The sequence below is a fragment of the Cryptomeria japonica genome, chromosome 3 (assembly GCF_030272615.1).
Source record: "Cryptomeria japonica chromosome 3, Sugi_1.0, whole genome shotgun sequence".
Classification (NCBI taxonomy): Eukaryota; Viridiplantae; Streptophyta; class Pinopsida; order Cupressales; family Cupressaceae; genus Cryptomeria; species Cryptomeria japonica.
In genome coordinates, this window is record NC_081407.1 from 176,850,829 (window position 1) to 176,877,511 (window position 26,683).

The 26,683-nt window shown below is 37.6% G+C and overlaps 1 protein-coding gene across 2 annotated transcripts in view; it reads left to right on the forward strand.

The window, feature by feature from the left end:
• Window positions 1-26,683, forward strand: part of LOC131048564 (WD repeat-containing protein GTS1) — a 143,278-nt gene that overhangs the window by 25,837 nt on the left and 90,758 nt on the right. For both annotated transcript variants that reach the window (XR_009106464.2, XM_057982561.2), the window contains exon 3: window positions 25,860-25,958. Coding sequence is in view for 1 of the 2 variants with exons in the window: in XM_057982561.2 (XP_057838544.2) it covers window positions 25,860-25,958 (99 nt within the window). In the remaining variant the exon portion in view is untranslated. The remainder of the gene's footprint in view (window positions 1-25,859; window positions 25,959-26,683) is intronic.

Here is a 26,683-nt window from a genome sequence, read left to right on the forward strand (position 1 = left end):
TCCGCCCCTTCAAATAGTAGGGGAACCTATCCCTACTGAAGCCCCTATCAATTCTATGGGAAATCTACATTTCTCAAAGCCTGGATGGCGAGAAAAAACCTACCCCATTTACCCTTGCCAAACAACCTTGCAACTAGTTACACACGATTGAGTTGGGAAATATAGAAAGTGGACTCCGTCCATCACTGGGCCGCCCTGCTAACTCTGACATTTAACTAATAGCAAATACCAAGGGCACCTTGAGGGGAATGAAAGCTACTGCTTAGCTTCTCTCATGGAAATGCACCCTACTCTTAGGGCGGGGATAATTTATTAGGAGAGAGCAAACAAAGTTCAATCATTCAAATGGTCACTCACCCCTACAATTCGGATTTTCTTTTCAACCAAACAGGATATAGTGAAGATTATTGACAAACAATGGTTAGTTGAAAGTTGGTGATACCGACAGCTGCTCCGTACAAAGTTCCCCGCAACTTTTGGGCTACAACTTGGAATGGGGGGGGGGTCCTATCGCGTATGATATTTTTGTGTGAAATGCCCACCTCCCCCTACTCTTTCACCCTACTATTCTAATTAGTGCAACTAGGGCAGGCCATGTTACGTCAAGATGGATGTTCTCATTCATCTCAATGGTTTTAAGTCCCGCCCGATCAATTTGATTGTCAAAAAAAAATATGGCAACTAGATAACCGACAAAACAGGTAGAATCTAAAAACCCCAACTATTTTAAGAGCAGATTGTTTACCCTTAGAATAGTAGGGCTTCTTGCAGTTTTCTTATTAGGTCTAGTGATTGGACACATTCTATGGGCTGGAGAGCAAGCATTACTGTAAGGAGGTGATCCCAGCTCCTCGGCACTTCTGCCATCAGGATTTATAGGCTGGTACAAAGATGTGTCAAAAAAAATTTCCTGGTTATTTGGAGTCATAATAGCATTTGCAGTTTGGATAATAAGCTTTCTGGCCGATGGATGGCTATCCAACTAGCGAAAATTGAAGGAGCCCCCGAAGAAGCGACAGAGCAACCTACTCCAACTTTGAATCCATAGACAAAGGAAATTGGAGGTCCCTCGTAACAAACCTTAAGAGACAAAACAATCGGCAATGGCATTACAACAGTGTAAGACTTGGGACTTGGTTGATCTACTTGAAGGTAGGAAACTCATTGGCTGCAAGTGGGTGTTCAACATTAAGTGTAGAGGAGATGGATCATTGGAGAGGCACAAGGCGTGGTTGGTGGCAAAGGGGTATTTCTAGACTGAGGGAATATACTTTAGTGAGGTTTTCTTTTCTAGTTGCTAAGTTGAATTTTATGAGGATGCTGTTATCCATACCTACAATGTATGATTTTGAAGTGGAGTGAATAGATATCAAGATTGCATTCTTGCATGGAGATTTAGAGGAGATTTCTGAGTCAGCCAAAAGAATTCAAGGTAAAGGGAAAAGAGTGTTAACACTACAACTAGTAAATTAAATACAAGAAATAATAATGTACATGACAATGCATACTAGACACAACAGTAAAATATATCTTTATTCGCACATGCAATTATTACAGAGAAGAATACCAGAGATGGTCGACCAAGGATGACAATAAGTCCGACTATATCGTACTACCTTCCTTGGCGATACACAACATATTTAAAGAACCTGATGGTTGCCGAGAGGAACACGACTGTTAACCAATCGACACATAACTACCTGAGAGTGATAACCCACTTAATACAATTAATTAATACATTGTAAGGTAACCAAAATCATCAAACATAACAAAAAGTATTTTATGCCAACTACATCATCCCCCCCAAAAGAAAAAGTCGTCTTCTAGATGACAAGTAAACATCAAGTAATATTTGGAAAGACTAATGACAATAGTGTAGGCAATGACTTGTACTGGACAACCCCAACTTGTGGTGTACCTGCCAAATCAAATGGGGGTTTGGGGGCAACGCCCCCAGTGGGATCAAGGGGCAACACCCCTTGTGGGGTCAAGGGGAAATGCCCCTCGCAGTGTCCTGGGATAGCGCCTAGGGCACGCTCCTTGTCACGGTACACCAAATTTAGATCTTCAAAACCACACAGAACTCCATGGCACACATAATTTTTGTGATTTTTAAAGATGCCAGAAGCAATACTGATGCAGTCACAAAATCGAGATTTTGCAGAGTTAACCCACGGGTCAAGTGGCATTTTCACATACGGCTTGCAACTTTGACTCACTTGCCACTTGACTCATTCCTCATGTGTGGGCTTGATTGCTTTTCTGCGTACGGTTTACTGTTTCCGTACGGTGTTGTATCGTATGACGTTTGGGATTGACCTCGTATTGTAACATGTTTTTCCTGTTCTCCACGTCCTTTCTGTATGCCCTTCTGTGAACTATCCCCATGTATGGTTTTTGCCCCATATCGTACAAACTTCTTCAATGGTCATATCTCGTACGAATTTGCTCCCTTCTAAACCCATACATGCTTCTCCATTTGTCGTATAGACTCATATGGATTTGTTTCCTTCGAACATTGTACGAGCCTCTTCCATCGCTGTATAGACCCCTTGTACGGATTTGTTTCTTCTTGCCACCATACGGGCTTCTTCGGATGCCATGAAAACTCTTTGTATGGTTCAACTTGTACGAACTTCTCTTCCGTACGGCGTATGGATGACGCCATTGGTGTGCTCGTACATGTTTTTGTAGGTGGATGGCATATGTCGTTTTGCCCGTACGGTTGATGACGTAAGTTGTTGTTGTTGTCCTTGTACATGATGTGTCCATACAATGGATGGCGTACACTGTTGTTGTGTTCGTATGGTGGATGTCGTACGCTGCTGTTGTGCCCATATGGTGAGTGACCTATTCCTTGCATGACCCCTTCTTGCCTTCCGTTGTTGTGCTTGTATGGTGAGTGACCTACTCCTTGCACAACCCCTTCCTGCTTTCCATACGGTGTATGGAAGTAGTCTCGTGACCAATCTTCGTTCTCTTTGTATGGTGTACAGACTTCCTATGTACTGTTCTTGTCTTTGCCTGTACGGTTCCTTCTGTTTAATTTTTTTCTCTCAATTCCATATTTTTTAATAGTATACTTGCATACGATTTGACTTCTTATGGGTATGATTTCCTTTCGTGCAAACTCCCTTGTTCGTATTGCCTCTTTTCTTCCTTCGTGGGCTTTTTCATTCCACTTTCAATCTCCATACTACCAATGTATCATCCATAACTTTACATGCTTCCATGGGTTTCTCTTCACCGAGAGTTGTAGCTTCAAGGAAATTACATGTTGGCGAAAATACCTCATACTCTTCCATTTTTCAATGGGATAGTCCATTCAGGGAACTCATCTCATCTTTAGAGCAATCTTCCAGTTCGAGCACCCCTTCATCATTAGGTTCCATGTCCTTCCTCCCTTCGTCCATACCTAGCTCTCCACCCTCGGACTCTGAGTCAGAGGATGCCGTTTCTTTACTCATCATCTGATTCCTCAAGTCGATGACATACTTCCTCATCGTCAGTCTCGATCGAGAGTGTGTTCCACTTCTAGTTATGATTTGCCTTGGCTGCAATCAACCATCCACTCCTAAGGAGTGCATCTTACGCCTTCTTCTTCAATGAGATGACTAAGAAGTCCACTAAAAATTGTTGTCCCAATCATTACCCTTTGTGGCATCAATGTTCCCAACGGCTTGATGCCATGTTGGTCGGCACCTACCGAGTGGAAGGTCGACGGCTAGAGTGTCGGCTTCCCTAGACATTTCCAAGTGTTCTCTGATAACACATTAACTCTCGAGCCCCGTCTACGATGGTGTTTGCCAACTTTTGGCCCATTATTTCCATCTCGACAACAGTCGGCTTCCTCTTGATGTTCACTGTCAACAACATTGGATCACTGGCCTCATTCCCTTCGTGTGGTGGTTTCCTCGTCAGTTTCTTCGTTTGTGGCTTACATTGTTGCTAGATGATTGTGTCGTCAATGATCGCGTTGGTAATTGCTATTCTCAGTTGTGGCATAGTTTGAAGAAGGTCTGCCACCTTGATGGGTATGCTCGTCTGTAGCACTTGCCGAACTATGTTTTTCTTTGACTCTTGCAATGATGTACTTGCAGCTCAATTGGAGGTTACTCGTTCCTTCGCCAACACTCGTTCTACTTCGGCTCTAGCTTTTCAGAGTCGTTCCTTCTCTGTACTAGCGTCTAGGTACATCTTGTTCCTCTACATCCAACATATTAATACCCTTCTGCTTTGGGCAGTTGGTGTCTTCATGGTCACCTGGTCCACACCATTTGCACAATAATTGTATGTTGTCTTTCTTTTTATGGCAATCTCTCGCATAGTGCTCCCATTCACTACATTGTCAGCATTGTATGATAGGACGTCCTCTGGAGTCGTATTGTATTTGATTTCACTCTCGTTGATTTCCATAACCGCTTGATGATACATTCTATGGTTTTGATGGGCTAGACTCTACCTGTGTGAAGAATACCTATGTACTTCTAATCTTCAAATTATATTGACACTCCTTTATTCAATGACCTATCATCTGACAAATCTCACAAAACATCTTTTGAGGACAATTACCTTTTGTGTGCCCCTCAGTTTTACACTCAATACACCATAGTTCATCACTTTCTTTATTGGTTCCTTTCTCGACCTTCAATTCTTTCATCATTCTCAACATATCCCATTGAAGGACCTGTATGGTTTTTGATTTTTCATCACTACTACCTTCAGTGCTCTCGTCATTGTCGGTCTTCCTCTTCCCTTGGGAGGAGGTTTTGTTTTCACTCTCGATGTCTATCGCTCGATTGTAAGCATCAGCGTACAAGGACAGAGGCACTACTTTCATCTTCTAGCTCGCCGAAGGGATCAACCCGTCGACTGGTTGGTTCTCCATCTTCAACAGTTCTTTGAGCCTACGATTGTAAGCACATACACTCATTTTTACCCTGCTTGGTATTATAGATTTCTGCTACATTCTCGTTGGCATCCCTCAACAGTTTGAACTCCTCGAATGCCATCTTTAGATTAGTCCATCTCGCCTAGTGCTTAGTGTCGAGGTCTGTGTACCAATCAATGGCAATCCCCCGAAGGGTGGCAGGAAATGCCTTTAGCCAGTAGTCCTTGTCATCTTGACCATTCGCCTCCTATATCGTTATACATGTCTTGCAATGGCGTACGTGGTCCTCTAATCCATCCTCTGTGGATTTCGAGAGTTTCTGCTTCTTTGGGGTGTTCATCATTGTTTTCACTCAGAAGGTACCGTCTGTATTTGCCTTGTGTGCTGGACCTGGGGGGACTATTTTGACCACTACGTTCCGATGCTTTCTTTGCACTCTCGATCACGTAGGCGTCCTCTACACGTCCACCTTCAACGTCCCCAACACTTCGAGTACTTCCAGGTGTGTCGAACCTTGGTGGATTGTTTCGATTGCTACGTTTTGGTGCTTTCCTTGCACTCTCGGCCACACATGCGTCCTCTACATGTCCACCTCCAGCGTCCCAACACTTCAAGCACTTCAACTTGTCCTTGTGCTCCCTTCGACCGAGGGTCGGCGGATCACCTAATCGCTTGGTCTTGACCACCCTGTGGCCTCTTCTCACCTTTAATGGGGTCTACGGGCATGGATCACTCAAGGCTGACCCAACTTCTTTTAAGGCAACGACACTAAAATGTTTACCGCTACAACTGATAAATTAAATATAGGAAATAATAATGTATATGACAAAGCATAGTGATAGGTCAACACTGGGGCAAAGAATAACAAAGATTTAACACTTTATAATGATTTTTCAGTTTGGTCTATACGTGTCAATCCGGGGGCGTAAACTTGTGAAAGGTGTCCGGGCAATATGCCATCAAGGGGTGAGAGTCGAAAGATGAGTGGGGATGAATGCAGTTATGAAAAGAAAACCTATTGCAAATCAAAATAAAACCGGTGACAGGAACTGTCACTTCTTGGCGACAGGAGCTGTTCTATTCTATTTAGGGGACATGAACTGTGCAGAAATTACAGCAAACTATGAAACAGAAACTCAACACAAATTGTCGAATTCATAAAAACGTGCATATATAACTCAAATCAATAACGTACTTAATTTACACAAAAATTATATCATTTAGTTCAATCTAAATTAATAGATAACTTACACATATATCAACTACGTAATTATAGTAGCAGAAATACCAGTCGACAAGAATGTATAACCAAATAACATATGCCTGCAGAAAAATACAGTATTTACACTCAATCGGCAGCTGTAGAGGGGGCACCCTTCCTCCCAACAAGCCGATTGAAGAGAACGCTCAAAGGACCTTCGAATTCAAATCAGACAATACTGATATTCAGAGAATAATTTCAGTTCATACATACATGCCTGCTGTTGTTACAGTTGACCAAATAAATAGAGGTCGTGTGTATAGCCAACAATAGCCATATGATATAAAATAGGTAGTTTGTTGTGGCCTATGGCCAACAAACTATACTTAGAGGCTTACGTGAAGCCTTGATTGTTAATCACAGGTAAAGAAACCACACTGTTACAACATCATATATATATATATATATATAGGAAATAGACAAACTAACGGTTTTGATAATGTATCTTCATCACAACTGCCCCACTACGTGGTAAAGCTTCCTTCCATAACTTGGATGGGTTGGCCCATGACCGTACTTTCTTGAGGCAAATAAACCATATAACAACTCCAAATGCAGGTGGCCCGTGGCTAATGTTGTGTAACAAATAGACTATTTATTCTTTGTTGGCATCAAAATAGTATAACAAAAAACCACCGTATTATAATGAAGGATTCATGTTATGGAAAAGCATGGTTTGGAGGAGTAACGAAATGTATCCAAATGTCACATAAATATTTGCATGGATCCTTTTTCCTCCATTCATGACTGTAGGAGACGATTTGCAATATTATGGGAAGAAAATATAGTAATGTACGGTTGGTAGTTGAAGTGTATTGACCATTGGCATGCAGGTATAGGATCATTTTGAGTTGAGCATAGTGTTTTGGTAAGAAATTGTATCTACAGTAGCTCCATTTGTACCCACGTTTGAGTGTTGAGTATTATGATGCTCATGTCAACTTAACATAATATGTAGATCCTGTAACAGCAACAACAAGAGCCCAATATAACATCCTGACTAATTTAGTTCCAAATGCTCATTAGTAAAAACAATATAATTATTATTTTTCAGAATTTTATCATAAAACTATATTAAATAACTCATATATTTTAATCATAAGCAACATAAATGGTATGATTTGATAGGAAAATGGATATGAGGGTGCATGAAATAGGTGGAAATGGGGCATAAAATGGAACAAGGATGACTCTCATCATATAGCAGACCAAAGAAATGGGACTCAGACTCGGCTTAGACTCGACTCGGGACTCGGGCTCGGCAAAAAAAACTCGGCTCAGACTTGACTGGACTCGGCAAAGTGAAAAATTCAAGAAATTGAGATATTTTTAAAGATTTAAAACTTGTTTCATGCACCCTTTTTTAAATACACCTTAAAGACACAATAACATCATCAAATAGAAGCTAACTTGATTACATACACAAGTATACATCAATTAGATAAGCATAAACGCAAATTGTAGATGAAGGAAATAACAAACATAGATATATAAATATTGTCAAATGTATACAATATTACAAAACTCTTGGAATAAAAAATCCATGTCATCATATGATCAAATGTTCCATACAAATATCAAAAGTAAAAACAACTACATGCCTATGGCTCAGAGGAGCCTGCATCCCCCCTACGAAGGCATCTAAGGTAGGTCCTGGATGATTCAGCAGCCATAGCCTCTCCTCGTGACACCATGCCATCCTCACTAACATCAGGTATATGAATATCTGTGTCAGTGTCTGCCTCTGGCTCTGTTGTCTTTGCTCATGCCCTCTGCTCCTCCTCTACCATGGCTACAGCCTCAGACTCTGTATCTGCCTAGTCGGCCTAATCAATGTCATCGTCACTAAAGACAGGTTCTGTTTTAGTGGTCCACTCGACTTCAGGATCAACCTCCTCTAGAATGAGATTCTCTTCTCCCTTTTATATCCCGTGTTTGAGTGAATCGCAACTTTTTATCTTATGTCTAGGAAGCACAAACAACTTTGGAGTGGATGTTGTAGGTTGGTGGGTGGGGGGGCATGCATCAGTGGAATACTAATATAAATGGAATGAATATTTTTCTTTGGAAGGATACATGGATGTAGACTATTTAGTTTCTTTGGAATACAAGAAGTCTGCTTTAGGCTTTTTCTTCTTCTTGGGATTTGGTTCAATATCACAAGGGTGTGAAAAAACCTAGTTTGCTAGAAGTCTCCAAGGATTTCCAATGTTGAAAGTTCAATGTCATAATATTTTCTATAAATTATTAAGTTATATGAAAAAAAAAGGTCTCCAAGTACCCCCCATCTCCTATTTTCAAAAATAGATGTATTGTACACTATCTCATACCAATACCAGGGGGTACTTGGAAACTTTCTTTTTTCATATAACTTAATAATTTATAGAAAATATTATGACATTTTTTCTACATTGCAAATCCTTTGGCAAGGGTATGCCCAAATACTAAATAGGTAATGAAAAACATTCAGGAGAAAAAGGAAGTATTGAACACCCAACATCAATCTAGATTTATAGGATTAAAGGAGCAAAGAATATATCTAGAACCAAAATATCCATCAAAAGCAAAGGAAACTTCAAAGGAATGAATTAAATTTGACGAAGTGTATAAGAAAACTAAAGGGAAAGGCCCAAACCAACAAGTTGAATCTTATAACGCTGCAAATCCTTTTGCTATTCTGTGTGATTATAACAATTAGTAGTTAGGTATGATTCAACAAGTTTTGCAAGGCAAAATGAATCATCAATCAAAACTATTGGAAGACAAGAAAGACACTATTGCTCAATGTAAGCAATTAACAAATTACACATCAGTAGAGAGGTTCATAATATTTCCAAGATTGATTTCTGATGCTTGCCTCTTCAAGAAAGGCTCAGTCAAGTGAAGAAGAAATTCGAAAAGTATCCTAGTATGTGATTGCTTGAGGACAAAGAAGCTTGGGAAGGGCGGACTGTAATGCCCCCCTTTTTAAAAATAGATTAGAATAATAAAAATTACAATATAAAAAAATAAAAAATAGAATATAATATAATTTTAAAATATAAAATTAAAGTTTAATTTAATCAAAAGTCAAGGCGCATGTGATGAATCAGAATCATTGAAGGAAAAAGATATATATAAAAGAGACACCAAGCAAGGAGAAATAAGCATCATTGGAAGAATACATTTTATATATGTTTATCACTCCTTGTGGAGCATGAATCAATATGCTAACAGCCGGAGGAGGAAAACCCTTAATTTCTCTTGTCAAGTTAGTGGACGAAAACTCCTGACTTGAGCAAAAATTAGAAACATTTCAAAGGCTTTATACAAAGGGAGACAGCTGCAAATTTGAAAGAAGAATTAAATCAGGGGCTAAACAATGAGTTTTATATTTTTGGAGATACATTATTAGCTTTAAATCTGAATTACATAATTGAAGTTACAATTTTTAGGATAAATTTATTTTTATAATTATCTGTGCAATCATTATTGTGAGTTATTATTTTTATTTTTAAAAAAAATAAGGAATTTTAAAAGGGGACATTATAGCTTCCTTAGTTGAGCAAAGTAGTTATATACAAAGGAGATTGTTTGTTGTCATCCTCCATCATCCGTTGTTGAGAGCTTTCCCTTCCCCATGCCACATTTTTGAGCAATCTTTGTTTAGCTGGAATATAAAAATAATGAAAGCCTATCATTTAATCTTTCTTTCAATCTTCAATCAATAATAAAAACCTATTATTAAATAAATTCTGAAGATTTAAATCAATAAAGGACTCTATTACTAAATTGTGAAGGGTTTATTGTCTTCGACTATTAATAAATTGATGATAAGGATTTATTTATTTATTAATTAAAAGACTCTTATGGTTTACCATTTAAACATAGACACTTAAGAGGATATATTGGAAAATTGGGTCGAATAAAGGCAAAATGTGTGTATATTTGCTATTTTATGTTTTTCGTACAGACAACCCCAAAACAAATCGAGCTCCAATTTTTTTTGGCCATATCTAGGTACTGAATCCATCTACCCGAACCCAAACTGGCAACTTAGTCTAATCATATTGTGCAGCTTGTTAGTTGTAGACTCTTTTATTTCTCCTTCACTTAAAAACACTAAACAATTAACACTTAATGTATCGTATTGTTATTATTTCTTCTGAGTAGAGAATAATTATAGAAGAATTTGGTGCCATAATCCTAAACGATCAAAGGAGTTTGGGCTTATGCATCTAATTTTTTCCTTTTTTCTAGGATTCTTTTTGTTTTATCGAAAGCTTTGTATTTTTTGTTTATCTTTTGGTACTAGTTCTTAGATGCTTAGAGTACCTATACTGGCTAGGAAATGGCCATGGGATGGGTGGTCTCATCGACAAGTAAATGATGACTTGACAAAATGCAATAGGATAGCTATCAAACCTATTTTTCTATCATCTTGAAAATTGAATCGGCCTTTAAATGTTAATTTGGCTTGCAGCTAGAGATGATTGTATCACAAAATATACGTATTCTCAATGTGAAGTATCTGGCTTAAAGTGATGGTTTCATTTTGATAATAGAGTGTATTATATTATATGTGTTTTTTTACATGCACAACTATGTTATGATGATGTATCTCATTGCTTTGAAAATTGTCTTCATGTGTCACTTGTCTTATGACGCACTTGGTTGCTTAAGTGATGAAATCATGCATTCAGTCAAACATCAGAATTTCTTGTCTTGTGGGACTATTATTTATAAGGATGCATGTTATATGTAACATGCACTGATCTATGCAAATTAAATTACAACTTTAAAAACAGAAGTGATAGGAAAACTTGCAACTCTTTTTTTTAAAAACTGAACAAAAACTTGTATTTAAACAGGAAACTTGAAACATAATAGAAATCTAATCAGCGAACATATCTTATTGATACAAATGAAAATTCCAACATATCAAATTAAAATAATTGAGAGGTTAGAGGGTACATTTTTCCAGATGTTCAATTCTGATCACTCACATATCTTTTATCAATGATTGGAAGAGGGAAAGTATCATCAGGGTGCTTTTCCGCCCAAGGACGGACTTACTAGTCCCCCGTGCTGTATCCAACTGGATTGGCTCGACTCTCTGTAGGGAGTTAATGGGAAATTGAACTCATGCCATCTGAGACTGGTGTATAATCCTACACAGTTCCCTAGTTGGTCATACACTATAGGCTATTCCTAACTAGTATGACCTCTGACTGGGTTGTATAGCTGGATTATCGAACTGATTGAAGCTCATGACTAGAGCATCACCTTGGCCAAAGGTTTTAATTTGGTTGCGCTCATGCTCATGCACGAAGTCAAAGTTCTAAACCCTACTCGGCGGCAACTTGGAAAAATAACAAGGTTCTTCTCTAAGAACTCATGTAAAGGATGACCACCTAATCTTACATGGTAACTACTAGATGCATAACTTAGGTGTAACATTTTTTTCCTTAACTAAATGTCACTGTTTAATAAGAAATGAAATATTCAGCCATGCAGTTCAAGTGTATCTTTTCCTTACTTGAAACATCACTTCATGGTCTTACTTTGAATCATTACCTTGATATGGAAGGGAGGGTAAGATAGGCTACTAGGCTACTGGTAACTAACTCTCACATGCAGTTCAAGTGTATCTTTTCCTTACCGGATACATGTTGATATGTGTTTTATGCACATAACATTTCAAAATAATATACCAAGGTAATTTACCCTCTCTTGAACAAAATCACCTTAGATGCTAAAGGTAAGATCAACTAAAATGATTCCAAGGTTTCTACATGTCAGGTCTTGACGAGTGGGTAACTCAATCGTTGATGCGAATTGCTGTGTTCACTTGGAGACTTACACAAATGTTCGGATTGTCTTCTTTGATCATGAAATATGCGGAATAGGTGTACTGACAACTTAGGATTTAGCAATGTAGTTCGGGACTTAATTCTTACTAAAAAAATGGGCAAAAGGAATAGGGTTCAGGAAATCTATTCTAATCCTTAGAATGTAGGAAATGATGAAAAAATTTAGTGGAATCAAACTAGGCAAGGTCTCACAAACAGGTATTGACACAAGCTTAGTGCAATCATCTAAGGTATACTTATGGATTTTCAGACTGTTACCATCAAACGTTGACACCATCCAAGTTGACGCTTGTCAAGGGATGCATAATAATTGAAGTTAAGCTTACTCAAATTTCCAGTTGACCACACAAGGCGCACTTACCAACGGCAAGAGGCTAGTGGTATGGATTAAGGATTCCACACAAATATATTCAACAAATATTTCACTCAATCTAACAAACATGAAAACAAATTCTAATCTAAAATTCTAATCTAACTTGGAGGAATTGAGAACCATGAATGCAAAGACAACATTTGAAGAGCAAAATCACCAACAAATTGAACAATGATTTAGATTCAAATCGCTGTAGCATACACCAACAATTCTACAAAAACTCTTTTACAAATGAGAGACAATGAGGTATATATAGAGTCTCATACAAAATGGATGGCCAAGATTAAAACTAAATCAAAGGCCAAGATCATGCCAACAAAACCCTAGAATTGCCCTAATTAGGGTTTACATAAAAAATGGTGCCACCAATATATGGCCCAATAGAAAGATATCTAGTCATCAAATAGGGAAGAAGATTCGTCCTTGTATCTCTCTCTCTCTCTCCTAGCATGCTCCAAGAATCTAGCCAATACAAAATCTAACTTCTCCATGGAAATGGTAGGTAAGGTATCTTGCTATAAATTAATTACGTCCAATGCTTCTGAGCAAGCATCCAAAGTGTTCTCCCAATCTGGCATGAGCTTCTGCGAACTATGAACATGAATCAACAAAGAGACCAAATCATCCATCTGACTCTTCTTCAAAGAGTCCAATTGACAAAAATACATAAGTTTCATCTTGTCTCTTAATTCGATTAAGTGTAAACCACTAGCATCACTAACATTAACATCCAATAACTCCTCAATTGAGGCAAGGATCTTTAACTGAATATCTTGAATTGATCCTTCCATCTCTGTACAACACAACTGGGCGTTCTCATAAGTCTATTTCTTCATGGCCAGTGAACAATACCAGCCATGGAAATCGTATTTGTCTCCACTATGCACAATACTCTCCCTGATCAATGTGGACTTGGGAATCTTCTTCAAAGCTTTGAGGCGTGTAATAGTCCTCTTTTGGATAGGCCGAAATTCTTCCCAAACTCCCTCCAAATACTGGATTCCAAACGTGAGCCCTGTTGTCCTATCATATGCATGGACAAACTGAGTAAGGAAATCATCCACCTGCTTTCTTGCACTTTCAATCCATTTCTCCACCTCTGAGAGTGTATCTCTCGCTGCCTCATAGTGTGAATGTAGTCCATGATCAACTGCAATAGGGGAAATAAGGGTGGGATTCTCATGCCTTATTGCTCCTAGCTAAGTAGTCATGAATGTTATCAATAGGCTGTACCTCTATCATTTTCTTACTCTTTTCCATACTCTTCATTAGCCAATTAGTAATTGCAGACATCTCCATACCATCATCGAGACACATCTCTCGATCAAGCCCTCTCAATGTCGAGATAACATCATCATCATCATGAGGATTGCTCTTGGTCAAATCATATACCTCATTTCCCAAACTAACTTCAAAAAGGACAGTAGGGGATCCCGACTGATCATCATTCTCATTTTGTGGAGCAGATGTCGCTGTGGCGTGTAAATCCTAAATATTCTCTGGTAGTATCACTGTGTTGGAACATTGCTAGGTCTCCTTGTTCCGTTCTATCATTTCAACTTCCTTGATTGATGAGACACTGAGAGGGGGTGAAGGAATGGTAGTCTTTTGTTTCTTCTTCTTGACCTCCTCAATCTTCTTCCCTCTGGCCTTGACTCCTCCTGGTGTGTTTTTCCTTCTCTTGGGAGCTTGACTCTCTTCATCTGCATGAATCCTGACATCATTGGTAGTCCTTTGATCATCCTCGGAAGCGGATTCTTCTGGCTTCATCTTTTCATAAGTGAAGGAAACACCCATATCAACTAACTTTTTCATCTGAATATCTACCCATGCATGGGAGAAACTCAAGACCTCTCTCATCAATATCTTTAAATCTATCTCTTCTGACTTTGACGAATTAGGCAATAAGATCACCTTCTTCATTTGATTTTCATACTGTGGATGTGTATGATCTCTGTCATCTAACACTTGATCAGGAATGAGGAAAAGTCCATAGTTCCTAATGAAATCCATTGACATCCTGGACCACATTCGTCTTTTCACTCCTTGCTCGTCCATTAGGTTGGCCCAATAATCCTCTATGTCTGCCTTGTGGATGAACTTCTCTCCCCTGATCCTTCCAACTTTTTTATTTGGATCAAATCTTTCTCTTTTCTTGAAGGTTGCAAATCGATGGAATGCAAGCTCCTCACTCGCAGTGCTGGCGGCTAAGGGAGACTGGCAAACCTCCAATGTTTTCCCAATTGAGATAGGGAATGTCATGCCTGTCCTGTGCTTCTCTTTCTAAATGGAATCAAACTCTAGAAGCGGTCTCACCACTTCCAACAAGATCATTCTGTCGGAAGGATACCTAGGAAGCCTGTAGGGTTCAAATTGAAACCTATGAATCCTAAGGTACGTGAAAGTGGGAAACTGTATATACCACGATCCATATTTCTCTATCAGCTCTGTTGCCTCCTTGGACAACCTCCTGTGGATTTCGCCTTGCAACATACACGTGATGTACATCGTGAATACATCATTTACTCTCTTATAATCTTTAATTCTATACATGTTCAGCTGTGGATAGCACTCATAACTCTTGAATTGTCCTTGTCCATTGCTGACTTCACCTCTTCATATCAATCTTTTGTATGTAACAAACCGTGCAAGCAAGTATACTAAGTAGGAAGTCATGGTGAATAACTTGAACCGCTCCACATTCCTCAGCTAAAAGTCCAGATTGTCACTTATGATTCTAGACCAATTTATCAACATTCCTCTAAGACAATCCTGGATGAAATAGAACATCCATCCATCATATATTGCACCTTGCGGCATCCCCATCACTCGTTTAAGTAGGAATATTAAATCACTATATTCCTCTTTGAAATTTGTGCACATGAGTGTCTTCGGAGCCTTGAAATGATGAGGCCTAGGCTCGATCATCCACTCCTTGTTCACCATGGTCTTACACGTATCCATCTTCTTTGTATACCGATCTTCATATTCGTCTTTAGTTACATCCTTCATGTCTGCTCCACGTGGAATTCCAAACACTTCAGCAATCGCATCCTCAACAAAGTAGGCAATGACAATGCGCTTAGGAGTCTCGATCATTTGGGAGCGAGGATCATAACATCGTGCACACTCTAGGATAAGCTCACTGCACTGTATGGACTGTGGAAACCCAGTGGCTTGAAAAATACCACTATTCATAATGTTCACATACGCCGGAGAAGGAATATGGCTTCCAACTCCGAACATCCTTTGTCGCATCAGGTTCATGTTCAGGAAATGCATGTTCGTGTCCATTATCTCCTTCCATCTTGGATTCAGGATAGAATCCAGTCTCAAGTCTCAACAATCCTCTGTTGTTCTCTCCTTCCTTAAGTCCGGACTTCGACATCGCACCTGTACGAAGCTTGAAGTTAGAACTTAGGAGAAATATAATATTCTTAATAAAATTCCTGACTTCTTGATGATTTAGACTAATTAGGGTATGGAAATTAGGAAAATAATCCACACTCTAGGTAGATTTCAACAATTTAAATACAAAATGTGACAAGGTTAGGATATGAAAACCCTCATGAAATTAACACCTCCTTATACTTAGAAATTTCATGCAAATCAAAGTGCAAAGGAGTATACCGGATCAACAGTGACTAAGGAAAGGGGTGAAAGATTGTGTTTTCAGTTTCACACAAAAATATGTCTGAGGACACCTTTTGCAGTCAACAGTGGCTGCCAACAAATCTGAAGACAACCTGCAACTAATAAATTGACCTCTCAAAACATGTTGCAATCATTCAAAATATGCACAAATTTGATGAAAATCAATCATGATGACGAAAGTAATCAAAATTCGGGAACATAGGTATGGCTGGTAAAAGTTAAATTTCTGAGGACAAGCAGCCAATAATGAAGTTACAGACCTGTGACAACTCTCAAATGTTCTGATAATTGACTGAAAATGATCCCCAAAATGTCTCCAAGTGTAAATCGTTGAAGTTGTGGTTGACTGGGTGATAAAGTACAAGTCTAAATATTGACGGTCAGCCAACAATGGAGGTCGAACTAGCTGCAATAATGGCATTTAGGCTCAGATATGAGGTAATGACAGCAAGTAGGAAGCAATGGCGATATCAAGCATGAAAGGAATCCACCAAAATATGTCACAAAACACTTGTCAAACAAAATCGAACTTCGCCCCAACTATGGCGCCACCTTCAAATCTGAAAAATGTCTTCGATGTGCATGCGATCTGCCAACTTAGGTCTGAGAACAGCAAGTGAGCAAGGAAGATCACCAAAGTTTAGAGGATGGAAATCTCAACAAAGAAAATCGCCTTCACCAAAAAATCGCCAAACTTGAAAAAAGAAAGCACTATCTCCCAAAAATCGAAAATCTAAAAACAATGGAGTCAATAAAATCCAATGGCAGCAATCAAGTGAATTGCCAAGCTTGGAAAAATGGAGGAAAAAAAATGGAAGTCTTCAATCAACCACTCCATCAAAACACTTCATCAAAAATCGCCAATACGAGAGGGAATCACCCTTGCATGGAGACACCTGGCAAATGTGATAATAAAATAATGCTGGCTCTCTCACCTTTGAACTTGCTTTCATCATCAAATCTCACCATACAAGCAATGTGGGATAAAACACTTGTTCTTATACTTGCTTGGTGAAACCGATTTGCTTCTAGAAGGTTGAATCAATTAAATGCTCATTGCAAATCATTAATTGTTTTTTATTTGTTTTAAAATAATCATTGCCTTTTATTAAAAAACAATTAAAGGAGGCTCACTTTATTAAAATATTTCAATTTAAATCCAAAAATGGGCCAATTGTGGAAAATTGATCGCAGTAAGGATAAAAAAATGCTCACAAAAATCACTTGAAATCATAAAATATTCCCTTAGGGGAAAATTGATCCCGGTAGGGATAGAAAACTCCTCACAAAATCATCAAATGGGCATAAAATGGGGGTCTAGGGAAAATCGATCTATGTGTGGAATAAAAATTTCCACTTAAAATTAAGTCATCACACAAAAATACCCCTCTGGTGGAAAAACGATCCTAGTTTGTGTTAATTTTGTGCCCTAGATCAGTAATCAGATTTATGTCTTTTAATTATGCCCTAGTTTGTTAATCAGATTTGTAATATTTTATTAAACCATAATTCAGTAAACTTAGAAATGAAACAAGTAAACAAGAGACAAACGCAAATACCCTAGGAAAACCTCCAAGGAGGAAAAACCCAGCATTAAAGACCCACAGGTCAAATTATATATTCTCTCTTAATTGCACAAATACAATACTTAGCTTGCTTCTCCAGATCTGATCCCTTTGTATGTCAGATCTGCACTTCTAAGCACTTCAAGTCTGCACCAAAAGAGGCCTATATCCTCTTGGACAAGTTCGCACAATTCTTGGATAAATTCGCACTTTTATTAGCAGAGCTAATTCGCTGATTGCATTGATGATTCAATTGTGTTTGCACTTTAACTTTATTTATATGGATCTTTTGACCAAGGTCGGCCTCAATCCTTTTTGGCGCCAATTTATGTTTTGTGGCGTGAGTCCTTTTTGGTGTAGCGTGGAGGATGGGGCTGGACTTGTCTTAGGGCCACGCTACCCCTTAAGGATAGGACCTGGTCCTAAATGGGTTCAGATGTTGCCTTAAGACAATCCGAACCCATCTTTCCCTAGTTATAAACAACACTCCCTCTTAACTAGGGAAGAAGAAAATACATAATCTGAACCTTTAGAGTTCCATCTAGCACACAAGCATAGAATGGATCTAGCACACAAGCATAGAATTACATCTTCCACCTAGCACACAAGCATAGGATGGTTCTAGCACACAAGCATAGAAAGTGTAATACACAAGTGGGTCTTTACATAATTACAATTTTCCATCTAGCACACAAGCATAGATTGGACACAATTCATTCTTGCACACAAGCAAAGAATGATCAAGGTGCTGCAGATAGAGTCACTGAGATTGGAGCTCCCTCTCAATCAGGGTTCCGTTTTCCACAATACCAAGTTTGTCTCTGAAGTATTCAAACTTCACTCTAGATAAGGGTTCGGTAAGGATATCTGCAACCTGTTCATCTGTGCTAATATACTTTAGCTGAATGCTGCCTCTTTGCACCTCTTTGCACAATATCCCATAGTATCCATCTTGTAATGCCTGTGGAGGATGTCTTCAAATTTAACATGCACACTTGCAAGTCATGAATACATACACAATTTATTCATGCACATCATGGAGTCTTTTCATGCTATCGATCACGCATATCCATCATTCATTGTCTTTACCTCAGTCTTCTCCCATAGAAGAATGTAACATCATAATCTTCCGTCTTGCACACAAGCAAGAAATGGAATAGACATAATCAGAATATTGTAGTCTTCCATCTTGCTCACAAGAATAGAATGGAACTACATAACATAGTCTTCCAGCTTGCACACAAGCATAGACTGGATCCACCTTACATTGCCCGCAGAAGGTGGAGAGGATCTTTTCTACTATTTTACATTGCTCGCAGAGGATGGTTGATACAACACAATGTATCAGAGAGGTTGAGACTCCCTCTCAACCAAGGCGGTGTTCTTCACAGCTCCAAGTCTATCTCAAACTTCAAGAGACTTGGTGAGAACATCTGCAACATAGGATTGTCCTACCATAAAACACTGAATTGTCAGGCATCAATATACAACCCTGATAATAAATCAAAATAGCACAACACGAATTTTGAGAAATCACACTGCTTCTATTGATGCAACACTTGCAACAATGTATTTATCTACAGTAATACTTAATGCAACTGAGGACTGTCCCTGTGGGTCCAAGAGATCGCAGTGGGTGACTGCTTGAAGAGTTTTCCTTGTCCGTAACACTTCTTGACCAATTTGAACTTAAGCAGCTTCAGCCCATAATCAACTGTGCCTCGCAAGTATCTTAGGATGTGCTTGGCTGCAACACGATAAACATGTTTGGGCAAGCTCATGAATTGACTGAGAGAATTCACTGCAAGGCATATGTCTGGTCTAGTGTTAACTAGATACATCAGTGATCCAATCAACTGCCTGTACTTTGATGGATCTGCAAAATTAGAGTTAGCTGCAGAAACACTTAACTTCTTTAAGTTAGATTCCATAGGAGTAGACATGGGTTTACAATCCATCATTCTAAATCTTTTCAAAATATCAATAGTATACTTTCCTTGACTTAGAAAAATTTTGTTAGACCTTTGCCATACTTCTAGACCTAGGAAATAATGCATTAAACCTAAGTCCTTCATTTCAAATTCTGAAGCTAGTTCTTTCTTACATCTAATGATAAGTTCATCTTTACCAGTAAGAAATGAATCATCCACACATCGAACTATAATTAGCATTTCATCATTGGATGACTTAAAGTAGATGTTAGAGTCAACATCATTTTACAAAATTTTAAACTTAACAAGTATTCTTTCATACCAAGCACGAGAGTCCTGTTTGAGGCCATACAGGGCTTTCTTCAATCTGCACACCTGAATCTCATAACCCCTTAAGACATACCAAAATAGCTGGAACTCCCTCTCAGCAGCAGTGGTGTCCAATCACAGCTTCCAAAGTACTTGAACTTCCTTTGAGTGTATGCCCATCCCAATAATTTCCCTTGAAGATTTAGTATGCCTTGTTTCAGAAGCATTCCAAGCCACTGAAAGATCCAATCAATTTCCTGTACTCCAGGATAGGAAATCATACTCTATGATGAAATTGAAAAATGCTTGACTCAAGAAAAGAATTACATGCTCATACTCATAATAAAAGGTAATCAACCAACATAGGTTAGAGTATACCAACTCAGAAGGAGGCGCTCATCCTTAACTTCTGCACAATCAATCTTTTATGTTAATCTCAAGGATCCTGTCCATCTATCTTTCAATAAGGTGGACCCATAGCACAATTGTTGAGATAAGATGAGGATAAATTCCATCAAGAGATTACGCAACAAGATTGCCAATAAATGTTATCGATAGAAAACGAAAATCCTAAGAAATCAACAATACATTCTAACTTCTACTATGTAGGAAAGAGCATCATCATAACCAATTAACTAAAAGCAACCTGTCATGCATTTATTTTAATAGATAACTGACACATAATAAAACTGCATTTGTCACAACATTTAATGACATGAGCTCGAATGCAACAGGGATGATATAAGGATGTTAACTTGGGATAACATAGGCACAAACTTGCTTGCAGACCTACAAGGATAAACAGCTGTCACAGGGAACCTCAAAACATGATTGGTGCAACACGGATTAATTCAAAGAGAATATCATTTTCTTTTCACACAACCCAACAAGGGTTTTACAAAACTAAGTAAACACAAACCCATAAGAAGCAAATGAAACCCTTATTATTACAACTTGACAAAGAAACCCCATGTAAACAAATTGACAAAGTTATTCAATAGGAATACTTAACCTTCAATTATCATAAAGTCTCTCATCACAAATTTAATAAAGAATTAAGAAAAATACACCTGTTTATGTTTAGATAACACTGACACTGGAACCGAAAGCTTCCCCAAAAGAAACTATCTTTGTAGTCTATCTTCAAAAGCCATAATTCGCAATCTCCTCTTGATGTGCCTTAGCACAGTCAGCTAGGGTTTGAAGATTGGTGGGAATACAACTGATTTGTTAGCAATACAAAATAGCAGTTGCATGTCTAGTAGCAAATAAATCTACCATACCATCAAAGATTCAATCATTATTAAAATTGGATCGGATCACATCAAGGGTTAAGAATCATGAAATATATACCAATCTAGGGTTTAGACCAATTCTGAAAATCAACAACTCTGAAGGTCTGAATAAGGTAATAACTCCACAGTATACACTTTGCATTCCAGAGATCTGAAAATCTGAAAGGAGAAATATCAGTTACTTCCTTCTTTGGTTCTTCACTCGAATCTCCACAATGAATTAAAGAATGACTCCTTGATGAAGACCCGATGATGCCCTCTAAATTCACCCTTGTCATTATCTCAATAAAAGACGAACAGCAACCAGAAGGTAAGAGCTTACTGAAGTCTGAGGGTTAGTATAACCTTAGCTCTGATACCATGTTAATTTTGTGCCCTAGATTAGTAATCAGATTTATGTCTTTTAATTATGCCCTAGTTTGTTAATCAGATTTTTAATATTTTATTAAACCATAATTCAGTAAACTCAGAAATGAAACAAGTAAACAAGAGACAAACGCAAATACCCCGGGAAAACCTCCAAGGAGGAAAAACCCAACATTAAAGACCCACAGGTCAGATTATATATTCTCTCTTAATTGCACAAATACAATACTTAGCTTGCTTCTCCAGATCTGATCCCTTTTGTATGTCAGATCTGCACTTCTAAGCACTTCAAGTCTGCACCAAAAGAGGCCTATATCCTCTTGGACAAGTTAGCACAATCCTTGGATAAATTCACACTTTTATTAGCAGAGCTAATTCGCTAATTGCATTGATGATTCAATTGTGTTTGCACTTTAACTTTATTTATATGGATCTTTTGACCAAGGTCGGCCTCAATCCTTTTTGGTGCCAATTTATGTTTTGTGGCGTGAGTCCTTTTTGGTGTAGCGTGGAGGATGGGGCTGGACTTGTCTTGAGGCCACGCTACCCCTCAAGGATAGGACCCGGTCCTAAATGGGTTCGGATGTTGCCTTAGGCAATCCGAACCCATCTTTCCCTAGTTATAAACAACAGTTTGGATTAAAATCTGGACTCAAAAACATTTGAAATCTCTCTTAGTGGAAAATCGACTTCAGTCAGGATTGAGAGTCTACACAAAAATCCTCAAAACTTGTCACAAAAGACCTGGTGGAAAATTGATCCGTGTGGAATCAAGACAACTGTCATCTGCAATCCCATCCATACTCCCTAGTGGAAAAACATGGGTAGTCAGGATAAATCCTGACACTTAATCAAAATTTAATGCATCTAAGGGAAAAATGACCCTAGTATGGATTCACAGTGGTGGAAAATCGAGGAAAGTATGGATTTCATGGGAAATCGATGACCAGTTTGGGTTTTGAGTGGGGAAAACCATGGGTAGTCAGGAATATGAGGGGAAAAGCACCTCTAGTATGGAATTTTGACCTTTTAACCCTTAGAATATGGATTTTCATCTGGAAAATGATGATTTTTCCACTCAAAACCGCTAGGAAACTTCAAAACTTAATAAAATTCATCTGGACTTAGGCAAATTCATCAAAAAATGGAGCATAACAAAAGGAAACTTATCAGGATAAAGTGTAAATTCAACTTGAATAATTGCTTAGGAGTGAGAAAACAACTCCTAAAGGTCCTGAAACACCTTGGCATTTAAAATCACCGACGAGGACGCTCGAAAACACGCTAACGCTCCAAAGGGTCTACACTTCGACAAAACTAGGATCATTTAAAAAAAATCTTAATTTCATGCGTTTGATCCTATAACTTAAAAAACCCTAAACGACACTAGGCATGACCAAAACTTTGAGACTCGGGGTAGGAAACACAAAATTGCCCACCAAGCTGCCCAAACCCTAACCTAAACACGCAGAAAGCAGGAAAAGAGGGGGTCCCCGTTAGCAATGGGGCGATGTGTGAAATGGTCACAACAAAACATCACTTCATGGTCTTACTCTGAATCATTACCTTGATATGGAAGGGAAGGAACGATAGGCTATTGGCAACTAACTCTCATGTATGTACTGATTTCACAATAAGAGTACATATTATCACTGTATTGTATAGGAACTCAATACGTTTTATGATATGCCAAACTGCATATACATTGTACAATAGAGCTGCCATATATCTATCTAACCCTTCCATACTCCGGTTTATTTAATATTCTTTCCTAGAAGCTGCTCTTTATTTACTCTGATTCAAATACATAGAATTAGTAATATCTCTTTTAGTTCGCTTTTAAAATAATAAGAAACCAAGAGATAACTATCATGAATTAAGCCTCTTGATTTAGTTGTATTAAAAAAAAAAAAGAGGTACTACAGTTATTATAGCATTATTTCTCTTGTTCCCGTTCTGCATTATCGTATAAGCCATTTAATGGGGTTTGCTCAGTTCTACCCCTAACTTGGCTAAGAGGTACTATAATTATTATAGCATTATTAAATCCTTCACATTTCCTAAGTTCAAATGCAACCTCAGCTCATTAACACATATTCCAGTTAAAACAAAGTAGGGTTTCTTTCTCTTAAAGCAGTTTAGAACTCTACGAACTTTAGTTAGTCATAAGGCATTTGCAGGTTACAAGAAAACAATAATTCTTCCTTACCAAATTTAAGAGACTAAGGCAAGAATAGAAAACATGAATTCTTCCTTTCCAGATTTTAGATATGAAGCACATGACCTGGTATAATTGGCGAATGTGAGCTCCTTACGGCTTCCTAGCAAAATTTCCAGCTCCCACGATAAGCTAAGTAAGACACCTCTTCTTATTTCAGCTTTCTTTACGCAGCGGTAGAAAATTTCATCCAAGAGAAGGCATATATCATAGTGGTTCTCCAGAATGATGAAGTTCAAAAGTATTTTCTCTTCTTCGCTCAATATTATCATGTACGGAAAAATCCGGCCAAAACTTTTATTTTTCTCTTAAAAGATCATAATCACTCACAATAATGAAAGGGCTCTTTTATCCTTCCGTTGGAAAACAGTTAATTGAATTTCGATCGATTTCATTCACATTTCATCTCATTGAAATTGAATTTGGAGAATACATGCCTCAATTCCCGGTCAGCCATTAAGGCGATACCCATCTCAATGTTTGGGTTCGAAAAGAAATGCTAGACTAATGTAATTTTATTTCCTCGCTAATAATTATGCAAAGAGATGCTTGCGTAAGATAGTAATTATCTTACATATAAAACATGGAAACCACAATATATCCACATAAGGCCTTCTCAAGGATTGGCCGCTATAACTTAATAACCATAACCTTATGTTTTAGGTGATTAATAAATATATATGTATATATTTATATTTATACACATGCATATATTATATGTATACATGTCTCATATAAGCTCATATACGTATGTTTTCATTAATGTTTTGAATACATACATATATGTACTTATACATGAGTGTGTGTGTGTGTGTAAGCGATTAATGTAATAGTAATAATAATAAAATAGCTTGAAACACCAATTCCAAAAGTAGAGTAGCTTAACCCTAAACGTCTATTCTGACCAAGATAGGGTTACCTGACACAATAGGTTGAGAGAAAGTAGGTTAACGTGAGACAACCTGACTCAATCTTACAGTTAGGGTTTTTAGATGACATGAGCTCTCTTTCATTACCTCCTGACTTGATGATACTTCCCCTCCCTTCTCGGAGGACAATGATCTCCTGCACACACTTGGCCAATTCAAACAGTTAACCTGAAATCCTATCATAACTCTGACATCGCAATATTATCAACAAAAGTAAACATCTTAAATGTCATCATGTTTAATATCAAAACATTAATGTAAAAGTTGTGAGCCATCATTTCATTGTACTGAACACAAATAACATTACTCAAATATAACATGAAGCATCTAGGGCACGAATAACATTGCGTAAATTTAGCATAAAAACATCTAGGGCACAAGTGGGATGTAACATTATATTATATTAGAAGACAAGCAAAAAATAAATGGATATATAATATATATGTATATATTTATATTTATTATACATGTCTCATATAAGCTCATATATGTATGTTTTCATTAATGTTTTGAATACATACATATATGTACTTATACATGAGTGTGTGTGTCTGTATAAGAGATTAATGTAACAGTAATAATAATAAAATAGCTTGAAAAACCAATTCCAAAACTAGAGTAGCGTAACCCTGAACATCTATTCTGACCAAGATAGGGTTACTTGGCACAATAGGTTGAGAGAAACTAGGATAACGTGAGACAACCTGACTCAATCTTACGGTTAGGGTTTTCAAATGACATGAGCTCTCTTTCATTACCTCCTGACTAGATGATACTTCCGCTCCCTTCTTGGAGGACGATGATCTCTTGCAGACACTTGGCCAATTCAAATAGTTAGCCTGAAATGCTGTCATAACTTTGATATCGCAATATTATCAAGAAAAGTAAAACATCTTAAATGTCACCGTGTTTAATATCAAAACATCAATGTAAAAGTTGTGAGCCATCATTTCATTGTACTGAGCACAAATAACATTACTCAATATAACATGAAGCATCTAGGGCACGAATAACATTGCGTAAATTTAGCATAAAGACATCTAGGGCACAAGTGGGATGTAACATTATATTATATTAGAAAATAGGCAAAATAAATGGATAATTGTTTATCTATAGTATTGTTAAACAATAAAGGCATAAATGTCTGATTCTCCACATTATATTTTCAAGACATTTTGACAGTTTAACTAATTAAAGTCTAATATTATGTTGCAGGTTTCTATTCTTAGGGGTAATTCTTCATCTGACGAAATGTTTAGCTTAAACAATGGTGGGCCTACTGGTGATCTTGTTGCTGCTGGTTCTAAAGCCAAGGTTTTGTTGTCTATATTATATTTCTTTTGATTTGTTAGGTTATTTTATTTTAATTGAATTTTAAATTATAATTAGTTTCTTTCTATTTGTTTTTTCATCTTATCATGTTGTCCTTTTGAATGATAATATTTAGTTTGAAGTGCATAAACACAATTTATTTGTTAGTTATTTAGAGAAGTGATTCACAACATATTAAAATTTCTTGTTATTGCTGTGCTGCTGCTTGTTCTAAAGCTAAGGTTTCGGAGTTATGTTTTATTTCTTTTAATTTGTTAGGTTATTTTATTTTAATTGAATTTTAAATTATAATTAGGTTCTATTTCTTTTTTTCACCTTATCTTGTTGTGCCTTTTAATGATAGTATTTACTCTGAAGTGCACAGACACACTTTATTTGCTCCATATTTGATGAAGTGATTCACTACGTATTGAAATTTCTTGTTGTGGCCATACTGCTTATGCATCAAACTTTTGCTATCAAACATTCTTAGGCGTAACGTGTTCCTCTGAATATTTGAACATAGGATTTAATTTTCAATAACTATACTACCCTTAACTATTTGGCCTGCACCTAGATACAACCGATATATTAGAAGTGCCAAAAGGCATACTCCTCCCACTTTTGTGGCTATCCGATATAATAGATCTGTGTGCTGGATTGGTTGCATAGTTTTGTAGATAAGTTGAATATAGAGCATAGAAGTAATTAAAATGTAGACAAACACA